Source organism: Polypterus senegalus, chromosome 4, assembly GCF_016835505.1.
Source record: "Polypterus senegalus isolate Bchr_013 chromosome 4, ASM1683550v1, whole genome shotgun sequence".
Classification (NCBI taxonomy): domain Eukaryota; kingdom Metazoa; phylum Chordata; class Cladistia; order Polypteriformes; family Polypteridae; genus Polypterus; species Polypterus senegalus.
Genome location: NC_053157.1, coordinates 159,991,007 through 160,014,313, shown reverse-complemented (window position 1 = coordinate 160,014,313; position 23,307 = coordinate 159,991,007). Strand labels below are relative to the sequence as shown.

Genomic DNA, 23,307 nt, shown 5'->3' with positions numbered 1-23,307 from the left:
CTAGAAGCTGAGTTGATCTTTCAACACATTCAGTTTAGATCAATTGGTTGGAGTCCATCCATTCGTTATTGATCCAGCATTAGAGAGCCTTACGACCCAACACCTTGGCACCATCAGAACCATGGCAGAGATCAACATGGAATGGGTGCCATTCTGTCATATTAAATTTTCTAACCCACATCCCATATTCATGTCTAGTTTAGTGTCAACGACCAACCAAATTTTCATTTCTTTTAATGCTATATTAGAAAAGCCAAGGTTCCCAAAGGAAGGTATGAGTGGGATCTGTTGTTATAAATTAGAATATACTAAGTAGAATAAGAGTGTTTCACAGCACTATATCTTTGAACCCTAAGACTAGTGTATTGTTGGAAGAGTGCCATTCACCGCTGTGGATTACTGCAGTATATAATGTTATTTAAACCATCTTATATGGAGTTTCATAAATTAAAGGGTATTCAGAGCCTTCTGTCCATCTGAAGAATAGAGCAGATAGAATACCATACACCTGATCTTTAGTAGGAAGAGGGAATCAGTAGTATGAGTGAGAATGAAGTAAGATGTGTTGTAGCTAGTAGCATAAGTGCAATTGAGTATCCCTTCAAAACATAACTTTAAAACAAGCAACTAGTGTCTTGCGGCAAAGAAAAGGTTGGTTTGCTTGATACAGTAGCCAAACAAGCTTCTGGAAACAGCATGAAGGCCTTATAGATTAATTGCAAGTTTTAAAAATATTAACTGATTATAAGCTTTAACAAGTTCTTTCAAAATTTGTCTACTTTAATTGTAAAGGTTGGAAAGGCAATTCTTTTTAAGAGGCTACTTACAGTATAAAGGATGCAAATCATCCGTCTATTTGTTCATTTTCTGTAACAGTAACTGCAATTTTGGAGGAACCAGAAGTCACGTTAAACGGACTTTCTACCTCAAGTAGCAGTTTCCAGCTTTCCCTATAGAATTCCCAAACACACACAGGGCACATAAAACCAAAGTAGAATTCCTTCTTTGTATCCTGGGGTTTGCCCTCCCAGTGTGCCATGTCTGCTGCTCCATATGTGTGTACATCATGTCTAGATGGTCATACAAGTTTGATTGAAGCCTTTCTATTCACTGAAATACTTCTTTCATCTTGTTAGGTGTCTCTGACCTATCTAGCAGCCATACTGTTAACATCCTATTCATGACTCAATACAATCATAGTATACAAAATAAAACCTGAACTGAACTCCTGAAATCATAGACTGTGCAAAAAAACCAACAAGAATAAAATGTGAGACTAATTGCTGAATTCAAAACATCTTAGATAAAAGCAGGCTTTTCAAAAAAGCATAGAATGCTGTGCATCAATATAAACACATTTTGCTGACTTACCATCTTTACCAGATGACTTGTTACATTATATTAAAAGAGAAATAGAAAAAAAGCTAATACATGTCTAGCGGTAATCATTGAAATATTCTAATATCACCAGATCACTTTTTGGGAAACCATTCAGTTTACTCATATTTGTATAAATAGCATGATTTTTACCTATAGAAAAAGAGATGAAGCAACACTGTGTGAATTTCCCCTTGGGATTAATAAAATATCTATCTATCTATCTATCTATCTATCTATCTATCTATCTATCTATCTATCTATCTATCTATCTATCTATCTATCTCTGTTCTGGTTATTGTAGTACAAAAGCTGACTCAGATTAGTAAATGAGCTTTAACAAATTAAGTACCAAACTCATTAGCAGACTAGATGATGACATGAATGTTAATGTTTTAAAGAAGCAAAAGCTACCTATAATATTCAAAATAGGAAAAACATAATAAAATAGTACATTAGGCCTCCTGAAAATCTTTCATTTACTTTTTAGGAATGTTGCTGATTTGTTTATTTGACAGTTCTGATTTCTTGTTTTGTTCATCCCACCTCTATCTTTATTTAATAAACAAATTATTTAATATATTTTGGCCTCCTTGACATCAGACACATTAATTGCAACAATGTATAATCAATCGGATAACCTGCCTATTTTATCAGCAGACTACATATCTACATGCTGCGAATTTACCCAAGATGAATGAATGAATGAAACATTACTGCCAGACAACATAGTTGCTAAGACTATGTTATTGTGTTGCAAACACACTAAAATAAATACAAATATGCCATCACAGCATTATAAGTCATAGCAGCAAAGATAATACAGTGCATATTACACAATAAATATTGCAGTATGACAACAAAGACATTTGCAATCATACTGCAAACTGCATAAATCTTTAAAAATAAATATAATTTTGGTTTGAGAGGTGATTTGAGATCCAAAGGAGGCAGAGGTGATTAAAAGATAATGGCTTACCAGAATGGTTGCCATTGGATAGGAAAGATTGACCAGCAGTGTGTTTCTTGCCTTGAGCTGCCTGTATTATTTTTCTAATTGTAATAATATAAAGACATGGTTACCTGGGACTGTGTAATCTGTGATTATATTACCTGCTTATTCCCTAAATAATAATCCTAAATAAGAGTGCATTTCCATGGCAAAGCCCCGTCCTAAAAATACCTCACAATGTACCTTTTGAATGACCAGGACAAGAACCAAATATGAAGTAAGTGCCATATTTTTAATGACTGCCTTATAACGTTTAAACACTGCTGATTGGAACTGTTTAAACATTTTTAACAAAAAGGTGGAAAAACACTCTTCTTTTTGTCTTTTTTTGTTTTTTAAGAGAAGTTATGTTTTCATTACAGTTCAAAGTGTAATTGTGATACCCCAGAATGTTTCTTAAAGTCCAAAATAACTTCCACCATCTTTACAATATTCAGGTCCAGATTGTTGAAAACTCACCAACTGGCGAGTGTGTTCTCCTTCACCTAATATAATTTCTCATCCTTGTTTTTTTACAGTCCACTCACTGTGGTGTGATTAGTAAACTTAGTGTACATTTTATAGATGAGTCACTGGAGGTCTGAGCCCTCCCTGCTAGCTCTCTATTCTCAAGGTAAAGCCAAGGCAAAGAAATGAGAGCATCAATACTTGGGTAAAAATTGATGTCTAGGACGCAACACACCAAAAAAGCAACCGTTAATATAGCAAAAATGCCCTTGGAGACATAATCAGGTCTTTTAATATCAGACACACTCTTCCAGGTGATCTAGTCAAGGATGATGAAACCCCAACCTCTGAACAGGTAGCAGTCATAGTCTATGGATCATTCTGTCTGATTTCCAGCCATCACAAGGTCCTCTGCACTGTTTACAGAGACCCTGAACCTGCAAAACCTTTGCTTACCATCTTGACAGGCACACACCACAGATGCCATTCATGTCTGTGACCCTCATTTGCCATGTCTTCATACTTGGCCATCTTGTTGGCCTCCTCCATTCATTCTTGCCAGAAGACAGTAAACCCCAGCACAACTATACATTTTAATGTCTCAGATACCAACAACATGTCTAGCCTGTGGGACATTTTGAGTGGTATCTGAGACCTTCAGCTACTTCCATTAGTCCACTTTCAACTGCAAGTATCGTGCGATAACATCATTATAATGCAAATTTCACAAGAAATAAAGTGCAAATAAAAGTTCCAAATAAAGTTCAAAATATACAAAATGCAAAATTGTATTCAATCCCCATTTGGATTCTTACTACTATGCCTTCTGATTCCAATACTTTGATGCTTCTACAATGTAAAATTATTTAGGTTTCAGTGGAACCAGTGGGAAAAGTGAAGGTTAAAGATATTTAACATTAGAAAGTAAAGAAAACACTGCTAGAATAGTTCATATATAACTTTTCTGTAGTTTGTGAAATACAGATTGCTTTTGATTAGATGATATTAAATTAGATTTACACAACTTTTTAGCTTACACTTTGTGGCAAGGATAGAGCTTTCCAGCATTAATAATTCTATTTGCATTTAAAACCTGGTATACAAATAGTTAGATTGGTTTGTGCATCATGGGTAAGATCACCACTAGGGGGTTCATAATCAAACACCAACATCCAATAATGGAGTCTACAGTAGCTAATTTAAAATGGTAATTGTAGTGCCAAGATAGCACAACAAGAATGTTGTAATTATGTTTTTGTCTCCTCTATGAACTATTGGCCAAGTGTTTTACTCCTTAGTGTTTGAAAAGTTGAGTTTTCAGACTAACATACTGTGGCACATGTTAAACACAGGAATGTACTATTGGGACGATGCTGGTGATGATGTTTGTAGGCTATTTGGAAGGGTATAATTGGTCCATAGGAACATCATCATGAGAGAACTGGTGGAATAAATGAGACAGGCTATTACAGCACTCATGTCATCTACAAAAATTGATTGCCAAGTAACAACTCGGACCATATTCAAGCAACTTAAAGAGAACAGGATCCAAATATGGTATCCATTATAGAAACCTACAATTGACTTCCAAGCAGAGCCACATTATCCACATTTTGTCCATCAGTGACAGCCACATTTAACATGAATGTTAATTCAAGTGTGTGTTCCCTCTATATGGAACAATCAAGTTAGCAGAAAAAAACAAGAGGATCTTTTTGGATGATGGCAGCAGTCAAGTAAACTGTGGTGTTTTAAAAAGGAAATGTGGCAGCAGAAGTTGACTTACCATTTCTTTCATGAGACAACCACATTTTTGTCATCATGCTCCGACACTAAAACTCTTTATGGTAGTGTGGCATGTAACCATCTTTTCACTTTTTATTGTTGTGTTGTTTGGAAAAGACCGTTCACATTTTAAATACATGTTACTAGTTTCAATGCATTGTGCTAAGCAGATAAAATTGAGTGTACAGGACAGGATACAGACACAGTAAATGCATTTTAATGCCAGCAGTAAATGTAATCTAGCTAGACTATATAAGGATACAACCTATAAATGAAAGGAGATTTTTGAAAAAACTAATAGTCATTGTGCTCACTATGCAACATACTTTGAATATTGATAAAACAATCAGTTTTAAAAAGTGTTTAAAACTCCTCCTGTAGGTTGATTTTTTTTTTATTGATTTAAGTATTTTGCTGCTAGACGGACACTCTCTTCAGATGGCGGCGGACTGTCTGAGGGGGCGGTAATGCCTGGAGAAGCCAGCTATAAAAGTAGTCCCGATACAGCACTTAAAGAGAATGCCCCCACTGTTAATGCCCATTGGACCAGGTGCATGGCCACTTGCAAGCCACAAATGTTAATCCTGGCCTTGGGTCAACTCAATATGTCGGAACCAGGTAATAGTGTGATATACAGGTTCTCTCTGACCCTGGGTGAGTGGAGTGAGTTGGGCAGCATGTATGAGCTGACAAAAGGTATAAAGCAGCTGGGAATGAAAGCCACTGCAAAAGACCTAACCAGCGTGGCAGAAACATTCAGTGAAGAAGCCATTTTTAGGGCCTCTTACTACCATTCTCGCATAGAGTGGCCAATTCCATTCCTCTGTCTCTTGTCAGTACATTATTTACAGTCATCTAGTGCCCCTCTATAAATTTACTATTTGGGAACCACTGCAGTATTTCATATTTAATTAAAAGATATGTTTAACTAATACATTCTCTGATAACAACCAGTTAGTTTGGCTGACTGGCATTTCTAGCTGGCCAGCTATTACTTTAAGTATATGAATGAACTCACATAAACTGGCCTCCTAAAAAAAGTTATTTTTTGCCTTGCATCCATATGCCAAGTGGATATTTTCTCAGAGAAAAGTACAGTAAGAGAGAGAAAGAGAGAGCGAGAAGGACATAATGTACTGTTTACAGTTAAACAGACCACACTCTAGTCATTAGTGCTTTCCCTTTCTTATTCATTTCTTCCAAAATTCCCAGATAAATATTTTATTAAACTGTACTTATATCAAAGATTTCAGTGATGCCGTCTTCTGCCAGATCTCATGCAGAAGATCCCCCATGAAGAAAGTGCACTGCACTGAAGTGATCCCAGATGGACATGCCAGTAAGGCTAAAATGGTCTCTATGAGGATATGAAAAAATGTGTGGTTGACCAGCTTATTATCAGCAGAGGCTCCATACAGCTCATTTTTTAAGTTCCATGTCCTTCATTGTGTTATTAAAGAAGTTTATGTTCTATGAAGGTAGAGAAGGAAGGAAAATGACAGACTTTGGCAAAGACCAGGAGGATATGGAAATATTAAACCGGGATTTTGCGTGAAGTTGAGCACAAACATCTTGAATTCTGGTCACTTTAATCAGACTAGCTAAGCATCAAAACCTAATCACAAAATGAAAGTTAAAGTGAAAAATTTGTTGTCAGAGATATCGTAAACCTACATTTTTTTTTCTTGGTCTATAGGTAAGAAAGTATTGAGAGATTAGTTTTTACTATTCATTCTCTGTTATTTTTCAATAAGTTATATTATTATTATTTTTAATTTTATTGATTTTATTGTAATCACGCAACAGTTACTGTATATTATTTTTTTAATCATGTTTTTAAAAAGATCCCTTTATAATTATATGGGCATTTTAGGTACTGATTGCTAGGACACAATTCCACATTTTTAGGAGGAAGTCTATGTTAGCTCGGTGTAAGTTTTTTTTTTTGGTTTCTCAACATTTGGATAGACTTTTTTTTTTCATTCCTGCCTCATAATTTGGTTTTGGTGAAATATGCTGTAATTAGTAACTCTGGATTTGACCTTGCTTGTTTTTTGGTAAATGTTCATTTTTAGAACAATTTTTTACCTTGCGCTTATGGACTTCCAAGCCTCTATTCTTTGAAAGAAGAAAAACTAATAGCAGTTTAATGTTCTAGTGAGTTATCCGCATCTTGGAAGAACAAAATTGATATTTGCCTTACTTACATAATGTTGTGTTGATAATGTCAATTGCTGCAACTTCAGGGAAATGTGACAAGTGTGATACTAGCACCCTGTATTTGCTAGTTCTGTATTTTGATAATCTAGACATATAAAAGGTAAAGCCCTCACTGACTCATCACTAATTCTCTTACTTTCCATATAGGTGGGAACCTGACATTTTGCGTGCTCTTTCCTTGCAGTGTACTTACAAAAGTTAGGTATGTTTCATGTCCTATTGCAACACTCAATATATAGATAGGGGAAACCCCTCCTCACTATTTCTGCAACTTCCAATATACGTAGGAAGCCCAAATTTCCCATGCTCATCCTTTATACTTTAATTACAAACGTTAAGTATGTTTCATTTTGCGCCGTGCCCCATAACAAACTTTTAAAAATAACGTCTTATTTTTGGTGGTTCTCACTATTATGCCATAAGGAACTTTCGGAACTGAATTTCCCTTTTGGCGTTTTCATTCCTTACATCCTAAAAATATGCATTTCTATCAGAAAAGGAGTGGAAAGTAGCAATGCAGAGAATTCACTCGAGCTCCATATGTGCAAAGCATACAATTATACAACTCAAAATTATATATCGAGCACATCTGTCTCGACTAAAACTCTCCAAAATGTTTCCAGGGCATGATCCAACCTGTGAACGCTGCAAATTAGCTCCAGCCTCACTAGGTCACATGTTCTGGGCCTGCTCCAAATTAACATTATTCTGGACAAAAATTTTTAATTACCTCTCAGACAGCCTTGGACTCACAATCCCTCCTAACCCATTAACAGCTGTGTTTGGGGTTCTTCCAGAGGGTCTTAAGGTGGAGAAAGACAAACAAATTGTGATTGCATTCACTACACTTTTGGCACGCAGACTTATTCTGATAAACTGGAAGAACCCAAACTCTCCTCTTTTAAGTCAGTGGGAAACTGATGTGTTATATTATTTAAAATTGGAAAAAATCAAATACTCAGTTAGAGGATCTGTGCAGACTTTTTTCAAAACATGGCAGGATCTAATCAGTAATATTTTGAAATGATTTTATAAAGCACAGAGAATTTGTTGATTTAGGTATTTTTAAAAGCCTTAAATTTTACACCGTTTGGCTTGCTCTCTCTCTCAAGGATGGGGATCGATCTGTTCTTAGCATAATTCTTTTTTTTTTTGTAAAAACGTGATTGCTATGTATTGATTGTAATAAAATTAATAAATAAATAAAAAAAAAATAAAAAAAATATGCATTTCTCATACACAACATTTACAATCATAAATTAAACTCTTTACAATCATTAAATTCACTCTCAAAACTAAAATAAGCTTACGACAATTACATTGACGATCATGTTACGTTATTTTTAAAATGTTTCCTTTTCTTTTTCATAACTTCTTTAACACACTACTTCTCCGCTGCGAAGTGTGGGTATTTTGCTAGTTGTACCATAAAATGGTAGTGACATGAAAACGCAACATAGCATCACGAGAAATATGAAATATAATGATTAAACAAAATAATGCACCAAAAACTAATTTAAGTCATATAAAAAAATAAGAATGAATACAGTATGCATATTAAGTGCATTAAAAAAATTACTAGAAGGCCAGAAAAATTATTTGATGTTACAAAAAATGAATCAAAACATTGAAAGTTCTTTGAGTTGTTGGACACTCCATCTCAGTGTATCCGGCCCTTAGACATGAATCGGATGACATAGACAGGCCCGGCCTTAGGCATAGGTGATGTAGGCGACCGCCTAGGGCCCTGGTGTCTGGGGGGCCCTGGATCGACGGCGGCCAGGCCCCTGGCCCGCCCCTCCCCTCGCATGTTTAACTCATGTGGTTCAGCAGGGCGTGTCCGCGTGGGCAGCTGTCTATAAAAACGGAGCGGTTTGAGTCAAGATCTCTATGGGTCGAACGTTCACATCAGTGAATCAGCCCTCATCATCATTCAAGTCAAGATCTCATAAATCCTTTCACCTCGCAGCTAACTACTCCTGGCGAAAAAGGGACGCAGGGTGATGACCTCATAACGTTACAAGAAAACATCTCCTTAGTCTAATTTTCACGCATTTTGCAGAGCTTCCAGGGGGGCTCCGCCCCCCTCAGGGGGCCCCTGGACCCCCCTTTCGCCTAGGGCCCCATAATACCTAAGACCGGGCCTGACATAGAGCTTTGAACATTCCAAATGCAGTGATCCAGGTTCTCTATATATATTCTTCTCTTCTTATATTACCTACAACTAAGTTCAGTTATTAAGACATGTGGAATTATATTACTTTCTTCTCTGCCTCCCATCCTTTTTTAACTCTCACGTTCCTTATTTGCACCTTGCTCAAACCAACCTAGATAATACAGACTTTGCACTCAGTTTTGTTGCATAACCTACTATCCCCTTCTCTTCCATTCTAAAATACTATTTGTATTAATATCTCACTATTCTCATAGAACACTAATCACAAACACATCCAATGTAAATGGTGCATCAGTTATACTTTATAACCTTCAAATAGTGGATTATGGGACTGGGACACAAAACCAATGCTGTCACTTCTGTTTTTTTAAAAAGTCCATGATCTTTCCTTCATATGTTTCAAAATTGTCCTCCTGTCTCTTCCTTTTGGTATTTCATCCCTGAGTCTTATTTCTCAATCCACTCAACTGACATTTTTTATATTATTTTTCACTATAGTCTTCCTTTTGGTTCTATACAGCAGTTCCTTTTCTCCTTGAGCACCACTGCAGCTAAACTGAAACCACCTCCTAAGATGGAAACTCCCTAATTTCCTCTCTTCTACTCTTAAGGAATTTACTTTTGACTGGCTGGTCCTTCTTCAGTTGTAGATTAATGGGCCATCCTGTTCCAGCATCAGGTTGTCACTGCTTGCTGTTTGACAGATGCTCAGCGGTGTGGGATTTGCCTAACTCTTTTTAACATAATCATTTAACATCCAGGTTGTTGGGCTTTTGCTCTCCTTTGTGGCTGCTCTGACATTATCATTTTTCTGCTTCTTGAACCTCTTCTCATTCGGCTGAGGAATTTGGGAAACTGGTGATATTTTGGAGTAATCCTTTGTGTAAGACTGGCTGTACTTTTACATGGGCTTGTCTCAATATGAAAGTAACTTAAAACAGATAAAGTTAAAAATCTGCCTGATGTAGTTTAATAGTTTTCAAATATACAGGAATTCTTAGTTCAATTTAGAAAAGGTCATCTATGTCATAGTTATTATGTTACTACCAATACAATGCAAACATGAGACAGTTTTTAGAGAGTCATACAAATTATAGACATTTTAAAATACCTTTTATACTCATACAATATAGTAGTTAGCCTAAAAGAAGTGAAGCATAATTGAGAAAGCACAGAAGCAAACCCCATTTAGCTTTAAGTATTTATTATGGCAATCTGCACAGCATTCATATTCTGCAGCTGACATTCATGAAAATGCTCTACAAGTTTCACTTACATGGAGCAAAACAAATAGTAAAAGACACATTTTTATGAATGAATAAAAAAATGCATTTTTTATCCTCCAGATTACATTTAATAATTTTGCCCATGCGTATTCTTTTATCAAATAATGACTTCATTTTTCAGTTCTTTATAATGTTAAAAACACCCCTTCTCTTCATTTTTGTTTGATTTTTTTAAATTGATGCACTTGTTTCCCTTCAGCGACCAATGTGAATCCATATATTTGTTAGACTCCTGGTTGCCTTGACAACAGATTATCCACAACAATGCTTTTCAGAGCAGCACCAAAAGAGTACAGTAAAAGGAAAAGCATATTCCCAGATGTCTGGCTATCACTCCTGACACAGCGTCTTTCCTGGGGCTATTTACTGGGTGACCTCCTGTGTCCACAGGTGAATTGTCTGCTGTTTAATGCATGGCTGGCTTTCTGCGTAGGGGAGATAACAAGCCAGCGGATAATCCTGACAGGCCCAAGTTTATCTGGCTGCCACTCCTGGCCTCTGCTGGTACAGTCAGGATGTGTTCCCTCACTCTGAGTGAGATGTTGCTTTCCTTAATGTAGTTAAATGGCTTCACAAAGTGAGTACGTGCAAAGATCACTTTCCTCAGAGGCTGTTATGTGATCATGACCTAACTCACAATGAACTTGGAGGGGCTTGAAATGATAGCAGTTCTTGTGGTAATAGTACTATTTGTGAAGGTGTTGGAACAATTTGGACTACTTGAAGCAAATATTGATGGTAAGGAAGAAAAGCTTTTTTAGCTTCTGGAAAACAGCCTTGTCTTTCATTTTTTGCTTATGATTAACTAATTATTGTAATATTTTGTTTTCTGGTATATATTGTTTAAATTCAAAGGGTTACATTCTTCCAAGTACACTATAAATATAAATATTGCTATTTATATGTATATAGTTTTTTTATATTCTGCATTTATGCTTTATTAAAATGAGTCTAACAAATGCAGCACTGTGTTTCATTGTTATTTTAAGAGATCTCAGTTATAATCACTTAAAACAAGTAACATTTCTTATAAAAAGTAAATAAAAAAATATCAATGCTTTTTAACAATGTACTCGTTTAAAATAATTATGTTAATAGAATTGTTGTTTTTTTCATTGGAACCCTTTATGGCATTGCTTTCTTGTAATCTAACAAAGGTGTTTAGGTGTGAATTATCATTGTACATAATCATTTAGATATCAGATGTCCAAGCTCAGCATTTGCAGAGGACCTGTTTATTAAACAAATCTTTAAATTTTTATTTATGGCAATTTTCAAGAGCAAAGATTAGAGTTACCAAAACACAAGCATACCACTGTGCTGTTTCAATCATTAGGGTGGTTTTGTGTTTATATTTAATACAAGGCTACATCTAAAGATATGGTTTATCAGATTAAGTTTGGATCAAAGCACACATGCTGAAGTTATTTAAAAAGTCAAATTCGATCACATGTTCCTCTATTAGAAATTTTCTGTTACTTTCATTACAGTGTTGAATATTTTGATTATTATTTCATATAAAATAAGTATGCTGTAAGTTAAAAAGTCTCTTACACACTGACAGAGGAAAAGTATCTTGTTCAAATTGATGACTGTAATTAAAGAGTTTAAAACCTACACCAACCAAGCCTGAACTATGTAATGCAGTTCTTCAATAATGTTTCTCTGAAAAACTTCAAATGCGTGACTGCATTATGCTGGTACTACCATTAGAGCAACATTTATACAGAATAATGAATCTGAACACAATGCAACACTGAGATTACTGGCCAGAGCTGCCAAGGAATGATTTAAGTGAATTTTCTGTCATTCAGTACATTACTTTTTCTGTTTCTTTATTTCACATCCATAAGCAAGATATATCTACTTCAAAGCCTAGCAATAAAAAAAGTTTACTGAAAATGATTAACTACAAATACAAATACAGATTTTAACTTGGAAGGGACTACATAATAATGAGTTCTATAAATGAAGCTTTTAAATGGGATTTATGCTTTCATCTCTTGTAATGTTTCCCTGGCTTCTGTTTAATATTTAAGTATCATAACCATATGTTGTGTGTGATTTTAGAATATGTGTTTAGTGAAATATGCATTTACAATAAACATTTACTTAGTTCATTTACATCTTTACAAAGATAAATAAAAGTGGTCATAAAGTCAATATAAGTGGTCATAAACCACTTCATTATCAAATCCCTCATTCACTGGACAGACAAGACAGCACAGAGCTCCGCGGCAGATGCAATTACTGGATATGTAGGGATTTGACAGTATCAAAATGAAAATACAAAACTCCTACCTGTGATCACCTGTTAGACATAGTAAATGCAGCATCCTACTTGTTTGTGCAGTAGCCACTATTCTGAGTTATTTCTTTTAGGTTCTGGAGTCCAGTTCACCATTTTTTATTGTATTAGTATTTTAAACATATATGAATTCTATAGGAAATGTTTAAACTGAGTTAACTGTGCAGTATATGCATTAAATGTAAAAGTGAAACAGGTTCAAATGAGACAGTAAGGATAAAGAATGCACATTAAGTATTATTTTTTTAAAGATGTTAAAATTAGAACTAAGATCAGTATCCTCTAGCTGTTAAAAATCTTGAACACAAAGGAAAAAAAAATATTAACCTGCTTATCACTTCAAATGAAAATCTCTCAATGCAAGGAAGTGCAAAAAAGCTGAGTTATTATACTCTTCCTGGTATTTACTTCCCTCATTCTCTGATTTTATCAAACTCCTGCTTTGCCATATTATAAATGTTATCTAATGCATATACAATACATTGTACAAGTGTGCTGGTTAAAAATGGTTATCTTATAAACAGGTTGGTTGTTATGGTTAAACCTTATGAATGTTAAAAAATAATGGCTAAATTAAAACACAATTAAAAGAGCACAGCTGTATCTAATACATAAGCATTAGATTTTACACTGTGTATAGTGTATGGCACAGTGGCACAGCTTTTAGTGCTGCTGTTTCCAATCTTTTACATGAAAATAATAGGTTAATCGAGTTTTCCATTCTTCAAGACTTCGTTTCAGATGAAGTCTTTTGGCTGATTGTAGATTATACGTTTACCTTGGGTTCATATAATGTGTATATTGTAAGCTCAGCATATCACATCATAAAATGATTATGGTAATGGATTGTTTTGTGTATTTTATGTTACTTTTCTATTATTAATTAATTTAAGATATTGGTAAATCAGTTTGCTAGCAACTGAGGAATAAATATCTGTACAGAACTGGATGCAGCCTTAGTGTCATTGCTTTGACAGAGCTCCATCCCTGGCTTTAGTTTTGTCTACTGCTGTTTATTTTCCATTTATTAGTATAATAATATAATATAATGTATAATGTAATATGAGGTAATAATTATGTTGTTGTTTGTGTGAATGGAATTGATTGCCTTCAATTAGCTAAATCTTTTATGTTATTTATTTTGTAATTGTATTCTTTTTTGTGTGTATTTTTTGTTTTGTTTTGTTTTTTGATAGTTTTGTATTAGTTTCTTTTGGCTCCCCTGAGTTTATTCTCTAACATTTTGATTCTTTTAGCCCAGGCTAGTTTAGTATTCTTTTTTTTTTTTTTGCTTGCCCTGCTACTGATTACAGTTTTTTGTTTTATTTTTTTTCAGTCTTGCCATTTTGTATTGCTTCACCTATTTCGTAATTTGGCCTTTCATACTGCCTGTGCTATTTTTGTATTTTTACACTTTTTGGTTACCTGGTCTTTGCTATATTTTTGATTCTTGGTCAATTAGTTTAATTATTTTGTATGAGCTTGAACTAACTGCTTTAAGTAATTCGTCAATAAAGCAATTTGACTATTATGTAGTTACTTTTGGGACTCACAGTCTTCATTTCAAATCATAGCATTTAGTAGGTGTTTGGTACAAATATTTTCTGAATTAACACATACAATCCTTAATATAATAATTTCATGTGTGTTAAGCCAGCTAGGATTATTTATTTGCAAATTTATGTATCGAAAATTTGACTTTGCCTAAAGTTACAAGCGTATGCACCAGTTTCTTATGATTCTTTATTGTAATTTAAGAGTTAAGGAAAACAAGTTAGCAAATTAGTATAAAACAGATGTAAATTTTAAAATTCTTTTCACTTTCAAATTAGCTGACACTTTGCAAAAAACAATCAGGAATGAATGTAATGCCTGGAGTGGTTTGTTTTGCTTTGGTGACTTGGCTTATATCCTAATAACTGTAATGATTCTTACATAATGGCCAGACTTAGGCAAAAGTAATTGATCGATTATAACAAGGAACCGATTTCTCTTTTTTTAACACAGAATTATGTTTGATATTGATTGTAGTGCACTCAGGGGCAAGGAGTCTTAAGTAAATATGAACTTTTTCTCAATCTATATTTAAATATTTTAATACACATTCATTCTACAGTATAAAAGCTTAATGTATTGACATGCTTTAAAGTTAAATTGATACTTAGAATGACAAAGTTTTAAAAAATCGAATTAAGCAAGTTGAAGAATTTTTTAAACTTTAAACTGTATGTAAGGGAACAGGAAGTACTGTATGTTCTAAAACCATGTAAAAATTAGACGCCATATTGTAGATGATACAATGTATATCCGTATATCAATATAGTAAATCCAGATTAGTGAATCTAGAATTCACATCCCATCTCATCTTCTGTGATGCTTTGCTCTTGTGAAAGTTATGGTGGTAAGACTTAAGTCCAAGAAGACAAAGTTTCCGTGTTTCCAGTCATCTACTTCTGAAGAATTCAGATAAAAGACATAATCGCATCAGCATGCTCTCTAGTTCTCCTCTAATGTCTCCTCCTACGGTGGCCAATTCCCATGGGAAATCAAGCAAAATTGTTGCTAACCATCCAGGAAAATTCACTTAGTTATTTCTAATCTTGAATTGAAGGGTCTTTATGGTAAATCTTCCAGGATTGTTGTTGAAAATTTCTTAATTTGTACATATTGTTTTTTGCTCTCTCCATCCAACTAGTAGTTTTCCTATAAAGAAACAAACTGTAATGTAAAAATATGCTTTATGTCATTTATATAATAACATAGCATTCTAAAATCATCTTAATCAAATTCATAGTCCTGGAAGTCAAAAAAAAAAATCCAAGCAGTTTTGGGAGCAAGGCAAGAACCAGCTCCAGACATGGCTCCAGTCCATTGCAGAGCCCATGCATTCTCATATTCACATGGGAATGATTTACAATTAACACTTAACCTAAAATACATGTATTTTTCGATATGTAGTAGAAACACTTAAATACCCAAGGAAACCCCCCACAAGAACAGGGACTACATGCAAGAAAATGTCGGGCTATGTGATTCAAATGCAGGATGCTAGATTTGTCAAGCAGTATCCACTTATAGGCCATTTATATAAACTCATTACATCTACTGTATGTCTAAGCATCCAAAACAAATTATGTGAATGAAATAATATGATGAAAATCAAATCTGTGTTATTATAATGGCACAGTGTTTACCTGTAAGATAAGCTAAAAAGTAAGGAATGGTAAAGACATAACATTGTGGCTGTATAGCCTTCATCAGGTGTGCAACTGAAAGGAAAACAGCGGTTAACATATACTGTATAGGAGGGGAAAGAAGGAAGGTAAGAAAGCCAAGAAAAGGAAAGGAAATGAAAGGGAAAAAATGAGATTGAGTGTGAAAAGTCACCCATTAAAGAGGGTGAAGGGAGTAATTAAACAGCTAGTTGTTCAGTCATTAGGGCCTGGAGAAATATGTGATCTCAGGCTGAGTATAAGCTTAACTTCTTGTTTGTCTTTGAAAAATGTCTTTAAAGCCATGTGATAGAACACAAACAGATCTATGTGACTATGATCAAGAGATGTGTAGTTCTCTGCAGCAGATTTTGTAAGGTCTGTGATCTTAATGACTCAAACGTGCTCCCTGAAATGGTTTGCTAGGTGTTTCTGTTTTACTTAGGTAGATGACTGGGTGCTTTCTACAAGAAGTACAGCAAGTAAGATTTTTTGGGGAAAGGCCCGTCTGATATTGAATTTATCAGAGGGAACAGAAACAAATGTATTGTTGGTGACATAATTGCAACTGACACAGCAGCTCCTGTTACAGCTCAGTGCCTGATGAGGAAAGTGGCCCTCCTCTTGTGCAGATGAGAGACTCACATAGGTTAGGTGGTCAGCTAAATGAGATCAAGGGAGGGTTAGACAAAAAGGCTCCTATGAAATAATCCGTCTGTAAAATTGTTCGTGTATCATTGTGTATTCTATATTTATCCAGGCAGTCTTATTTATACTTTTCAAAATACAATCGAAGCATATGTTCAGTTCAACATTCATTTATGGGCACAGTTATATTTATTTGTTAAACTAATTAATTATGTATATTGTCACACATGTGCGTCTGAGAATCACCTTCCCTGCTTACCCATTGTAAACAATAAAACTCCAGGACCAGAGGGGGCACTGTTGCTAGCAGTATCATCTTTCTGTTCCCACAGCACTGAGAAGATGCCCAGTGAGGGCAACTGACCCCCATCCTTACCACCACTTGCTTGCGAGATTTATTTTTAAAGATTAAAAATTCTCCCCTGAAAGGTGGTGTCTCATTTGAGCGAAAGCTCAGCCCACAATGTAGCTCTACTCAGGACCTGACATACCGATTAAAACGCATTGTGACCCTTTTTTATTATTTGTTTTTTAATTCAAATATGGTTGTACCGTGCAAATAATGCAGCATGATATTTCAGGCATTCATGTTTACAAATAAATTAACCCAACACCCCTCCCCAGTTTAGTCAGTTATGTACACAGCCAACTACATCATAATAGGCTTTCTATTCAAATGACTGAACAGAGAACCCATTATGATGTAAGTCCTCATGTATGCTGAAACATCAAAAGAAAAAAAGTTTTTTTAAAACAGCATTAATGAATTCCTGGCAAAATCCGAAGAAGCTTTGTTTGGTAAATCACCACACGAAAAATGTAGTGTAGAATAAACAGAATTGAGTTTATGCTGCACAATCATAATTTATCTGAAATTGATCAAATAATAACACTGTTAAAGGATTAGGAATAGTCATAAATCTGACAATGACAATGACAGATCTGGATGTGGGGCCTTTTCAACAATCTACTGTATGTAATAGGAGATGCAGCATTCACAGTCTGGATCCTGTTTCTGATAGAATGTATGTTGTGAACGGTTATATTCAGTTACTTTTTAGTGATGCTGTTTGAGAGGTCCCCTTTCCATGATTTTATAAGATTCTTTAGACCTGCAACTTAAATGATTAGATGCAATGCTAATGACAAATTTTTACTTTTTTCATTCAGTACAAAAATTTCTAACAGGATTTATTCTATTTTCAAAAGAAAATGACAACTATTACTAAGTTTTTCTAGTCCTGCTTTTCTCATGTCCTGGCTATATAAAGGTTGCTTGCTAAAGATTCCACAGGATATGTCACTGAAGTAGGTACTTCTTTCTAAATTAGATTTTCATTTGCATGTGTTCTTTATTTAGGGTGACTGTAAACAATTAATTAGATAATCGCTACAGTGCAGGAAAATTATTAAAGAAAATTAAAAGCAAAACTATTGTAAATTAAAATCTATGAGAAATAATGATGGCATTTTGAAGAGACTTTCTGACTAAACAGAGAAAAGGAAATATTATTTTCCAGATAGTGAAAATTGCCAAAGTGCATACAAAAGCGGAATAGCAAAAAAAAAAATAAAATAAAAAAGCCACTACTTCAGTGTCATATTCATGTAGGTGTTAATTAGCATGCAACCAAGATATTTCACAAGATATGAGAGCAAAAGTTTAACAAAGAAGATCTGGAAAACTTTATTATACTTGTTGAAATCTTGTAAAAAATAAATGAGGAATTAGGAGTTTCTGGATTGTCATGATAAAGGTGGAAACAAGGAAATACTGTACAATCATGTTTAGTTAAAAGGGGTTTGATGATGGAAATAAAGTAGCCCCCTAAACTGAGCACTCCTTGGTTTAAGGTATTCCAGGTTTATTAGCCTAGAAAATGTTTTTTTTATTTTATTTTATTATGGCTAGATACATTAAAGTAACTACAGTATATATTGACAGTTTTGCTAAATATATTTCTTTCTTTTCTGCTTTTAATCATCATTATAAAACTTATTTTCTTGTCCAACTTATTTAATAAATATGCAAAACTAAATAATAGTTATAACATTTTAATACATCTGAATATTTTTTTTTCAACTATTACTTCTGAATATTCTGAATGCCATACTCAAAATTTTGTTAGGCGATACTTTCTTAATAATTTGTAATGGATCTGAGTTAGAAAAATTGCATGGATAGATGTGTGAGCCATCCAATCAGCATGTAGGTTCATCCTAGTAAGTGGTTGAAATTAGGACATCCCGCTAATAGGAAAATGAGTATCATTAGAGTATGAGGGGCACACACTGAAAACAGTCCATGAATGAGTGGGTGAAGAAGCACAAAGAACAGTAAACTGTGTGCAAAAACCAGAGGCAGTTTGTAATTACAGCAGGCTTTTTTAAGCTTGTGATGTAAAATTTATTTTGTAACATACTTGTAGAACAAAAATTAAAGCATGCGCATTGCATTTATTCTATGTGCCTTATACCAAACACATATAAAATGTACAAATAAAAACTGATGTGACATACAGTAGATAAAATGCTCTTTCCTCTAAATAAGGAAGTACATGTACAAGTACAAGTACATAAGTACATGTTTTAATAATAATAATAATAATAATAATAATTCCATACATAGCGCTTTTCTCACTACTTAAAATACTTTTCATAATGAGTGGGGAGCCACTTCAACCATCACTAATGTGTAGCATTTACCTGGATGATTCCAAGGCAGCCATTTTTGTGCCAGTGCACTCATCACACATGAGCTGTTAGGTTGTAACATCTGTTCGTAGATGGTATCCCATCCAAGTACTGGCCGGGCCCGAACATGCTTAGCTTTAACTTTATAAAACTCAAATCAAATTTAAAAGTATCACATGTGTTTATCAATAGCAATACAGTACCAGTAGATTGGGGTGTTCAGGTTTGGTCCTAGAGGGCAACAGTACCTGCAAGTTTGTGTTCCAGCCAAAATTGTTAACTAGAAACTAATTATTGCTGCTGAAGCAATTATACCTCTAACTGGTTTATTGCCTTTCATTTTAATTAACTTTCTTTTTAAGATTTGGAACCCATTTAATCTGCATTTACTTTTTTAATCGTCTTTTATTTTCTTACTAGCAGCCAGTTAACAATGACATGCAAATGACAAAAGAACCAACAGCGCACTGTCTAAATGGGTCCAATTCACACCTCTTTGTATTTTTATCATAATATATCTTTTTAATAAACTATTTGGAAAGAAATGAAAGATAAAAAAGTGAAGGACTTAGAATTACTCATTCATACATGGCCAAATATCATTTGTAGAATATTCTTGGAAAGTTAAACATGTACAATATAGAAACCTGATGTGGCAGAAGTATTTGCTAAAAAGACATAACATTAAATAAATTGATTTATAGGCAAGGATTGTATCACAAATGGTGGGGGCCTCTGTGGCTATCAGTTTCACAATCATGGTGTCATTCTTACTTTTAGTTATTCTCATTGTTTAGTGAGCCTCCTTTTTTATTCTGTTATTCTAAGAAATTCTGAAATATTTGCATGTTAGCCAAAGCTTTAAAATGCTTAAATTGCTTTTGCATTTTCTTTTAAATTTACATTTTGTCTAGTTTGCTTCAAATGCTTATAATACTGAATGCTAATAGAGAGTGCCTATACTATACTACAGTGCCTCATTTGTCTGCTTATTTGTAAGAAACAACTCTTAATGGGCAGACAAGTTTAAATAGCACTAATGCTTGATACATTGCTCATTGCAAAGTATAAGAATATAGAAAAGAAAATAACAAAAGAAACATAACAATTCAAAGCTATGGCACACAATTCTCCGTTTGTTGTATCTTTTAGGGCATTTTAGAATTTTGGTCACAGTTCAAAGAATAACCTTTCCTACTGAGAGGCTAGTTAGTGCTGATGAGATTCTAACTTTATTTCAACACAAAGAACATTTAATTGGAAAAAAAGAAACAATGTCATGTTTTAATATATTTTGTTTTGCATCATGCACAATTGGGTAATACACTGAGATAATTGTGTTTTGGGTAATTTTCATTATTGTATATCTCACTTGTGTGCTTTGTATCTTCAGATCTCTTTTGGTTGATGTGCAATATACAATACTTTAATTAAAGCTCTCAGCAGTTCTATAGAATACTAGACATTAAGCCCGTTACAATAACGGGTGCTAGAACAGTAGTGCATAAACATTAGTAGGAACAATCTATATTAAATGGCAAGGGACCCTGTATGTGGCTGTAATATGCGTCACTGTATTGTGTGCCTTTAATTTTCTCTCTCAGTAATACTGGTTTGTATTTCTGTAAAATGCCTGTAATTTTGTCAGACAGTAATACAGTGGAACCGAAGTAATTTCCCCCATAGGATTGTATGTAAATACAATTAATCCGTTCCAGACCGTATGAACTGTATGTAAATATATATTTTTTTAAGTTTTTAAGTACAAATATAGTTAATTATACCATTGAATGCACAGCGTAATAGTAAACTAAATGTAAAAACATTGAATAACACTAAGAAAACCTTGAACAACAGAGAAAACTAACACTGCAAGAGTTTGCGCTATAGCCTTACGACCTGCTTGCTAAAAACACTTTTTTTTTAATGAGTTTTAAGCACAGGGAAAAAAATTAACATTTGAAAAATCCGTAATTTAATAAACAACCAAGAAAAGTTACATTGTAACAATGCACGTGCGCGCCTGTGTGTGTCTCTCTCGCAGGCCTGCGTGTGTGTGTGTCTGTCTCTCGCGTGTGTGTGTGTGTGTGTCTCTCTTAAGCGTGCGCCTCAGTGTCTGTGTGTGCGTGTCTCTCTCACCTATGTGTGTGTGTGTGTCTGTCTGTCTCTCTCTCTCGCGCGCGCCTGTGTGTTTGTGTATCTGTCTCATGCGCGCCTGTGTGTCTGTCTCGCGGGTGCTTGTGTGTCTGTCTTTATGTGTGTGTCTGTCTCGTGCGCGCCTGTGTGTGTGTGTGTCTGTCTCTCTTTCTGCACAGGGAATGCACAGGAAGAGACTGAACACGTGCCGTGTGGCCCCGCGCATGCACACTTCACCAGAAGACACACACACATGGACACCTGGACGCACACAGGGGTTTTATTAAAGAGGATAAAATCATCACCTCACTTGAACAACCCCAAAAGTGCATCAGTCACATACATCCGAAAAACATTGGGTGTATATTGTAGTATCCCTTCCTAGGCGGGAAAATAAATCTCGCAAGCAAGTGGTGGTAATTGACAAAAAAAAAATTAACAATGGTTTTATTTACTTTCTTCTGATTTCACAGGCTGAAAAACAACATAGTCAGGACAAACAGACAAGCACTGAACAAAAAACCACCCCACACCACGAGTTAAACACACTCTTCTATTACCTGAACCTCCTTTCCAAAGTCCCTCCTCCCCAGCACCCTAGAGGCTGCTTATTAAGAGTGGCAGTTGTGTCTCTGCCCACCCCTCTCCACAACACTCAGTGCATTCCCCCTTTTTTTTTTAGAACACACTGCCGCAGTGGCAATTTCTTTCCCAACGCGTTACAATATCATTTTTGAACACACATAAGCAAGAATATAAAGTGTTTGAAATGAGCTATTAGGCTAATTTAGCTTCATAGCAAATCACAAATAACGCTGAATGAAGACACAGTAGATTTTCTGGTACCCAATGTCCTACTTTCCATTTGTGCTTTTTGTCACTATTAAAGTTATTTTCTAGTAACAGCAGCCATAAACTGTACTTCTTTAATAATTTCAACCATTTATGACATGCCTTTCTAAAACTCAGTATTCTAAGAAAAGAACGATATAATCCTTTTATTAGTGCTCATAACATAGCTTGCTGGAGATAGTCTAATAGTCCCTCTCTGAAACAGCTGTTATTATTATGTCCTATTTATAATACCCAGCCCAAAACCTTTACATTGTATACCACAAATGTGGAAAAGCTCTACTGAATTGCACTATACATAGTGTAATACATTGAATACTATTCAAGTAGTTTTTATTTAATTTCTTTTGTAAACTGTCTGATTGAGGACAATGGGTTTCTTTGGATTACTAAAATATACCTTACACTATCTAGCTGTAGGTCATTAAATTACTTCATATTCAAACTTTTTCATCTTCATTTAAAGGAATTATTTAGTGTTTGTGGTATCTGCTGATCTACCTAGTTCTGCGCCATTTGCAAGTTTTGCCAACTTTTAGTTACATTTTGCCTAAGGCATTGAAGTAAACTAATATGAATAGCAGCCCAGGCAATAACATCTGCTCCAGTCAACTTTTTAGTAATTGCACACCTCAGTAAGAATCCCTCACAACAAAACTCATTGCTTTCAGGCCTTCATCCAATACAGAATCCATCTTCACCCCACAGCCCCAAATCCCTGCTTCATGCAGTTTGATTAGGATCTCATGGAGCACTACAAAATGACTTTTTCAAAATCATCCATCATATGCTCTATGTCTATCATGTGATCTCATTTGCTTATTTATCAAAAAAGCTCCAGCATATTTATAAAGCAGGATCACAGCTATCCAAAGCAATTCATGCTATACTTTCCATTTCCACAATATATGGACAATTCCTGCCTACACCCTTGAGTACATAAGCTTGCGTTTAAATTTGTGATTACCCCAGTCTAGTGCAGCACTAATATACTCAGGATCATGAAATACTCATGACTTTATCCATAGAATGTCTTGACTTGTAGCCACAGCAGTCTCAGCAGTAAAACAGTAATTGACAGAAAACTGTTACTACTAGACTCTGATTACATGGAGTTAAAGGGTGCAAATCAATAAATCGATGCATTAGAACCT

General features: G+C 34.8%; 1 protein-coding gene across 6 annotated transcripts in view; it reads left to right on the top strand.

The window, feature by feature from the left end:
* Positions 1-23,307, top strand: part of kcnip4a (potassium voltage-gated channel interacting protein 4a) — a 1,100,580-nt gene that overhangs the window by 554,803 nt on the left and 522,470 nt on the right. The window contains exon 1 of one of the 6 annotated variants that reach the window (XM_039751574.1): positions 10,400-11,041. The exons of the other annotated variants lie outside the window; for them this stretch is intronic. Within the exon in view, the coding sequence (XP_039607508.1) occupies positions 10,942-11,041 (100 nt within the window). The 5' untranslated portion in view covers positions 10,400-10,941. Of the gene's footprint in view, positions 1-10,399; positions 11,042-23,307 lie in introns of those variants that run through there. 6 annotated transcript variants of the gene reach the window in all.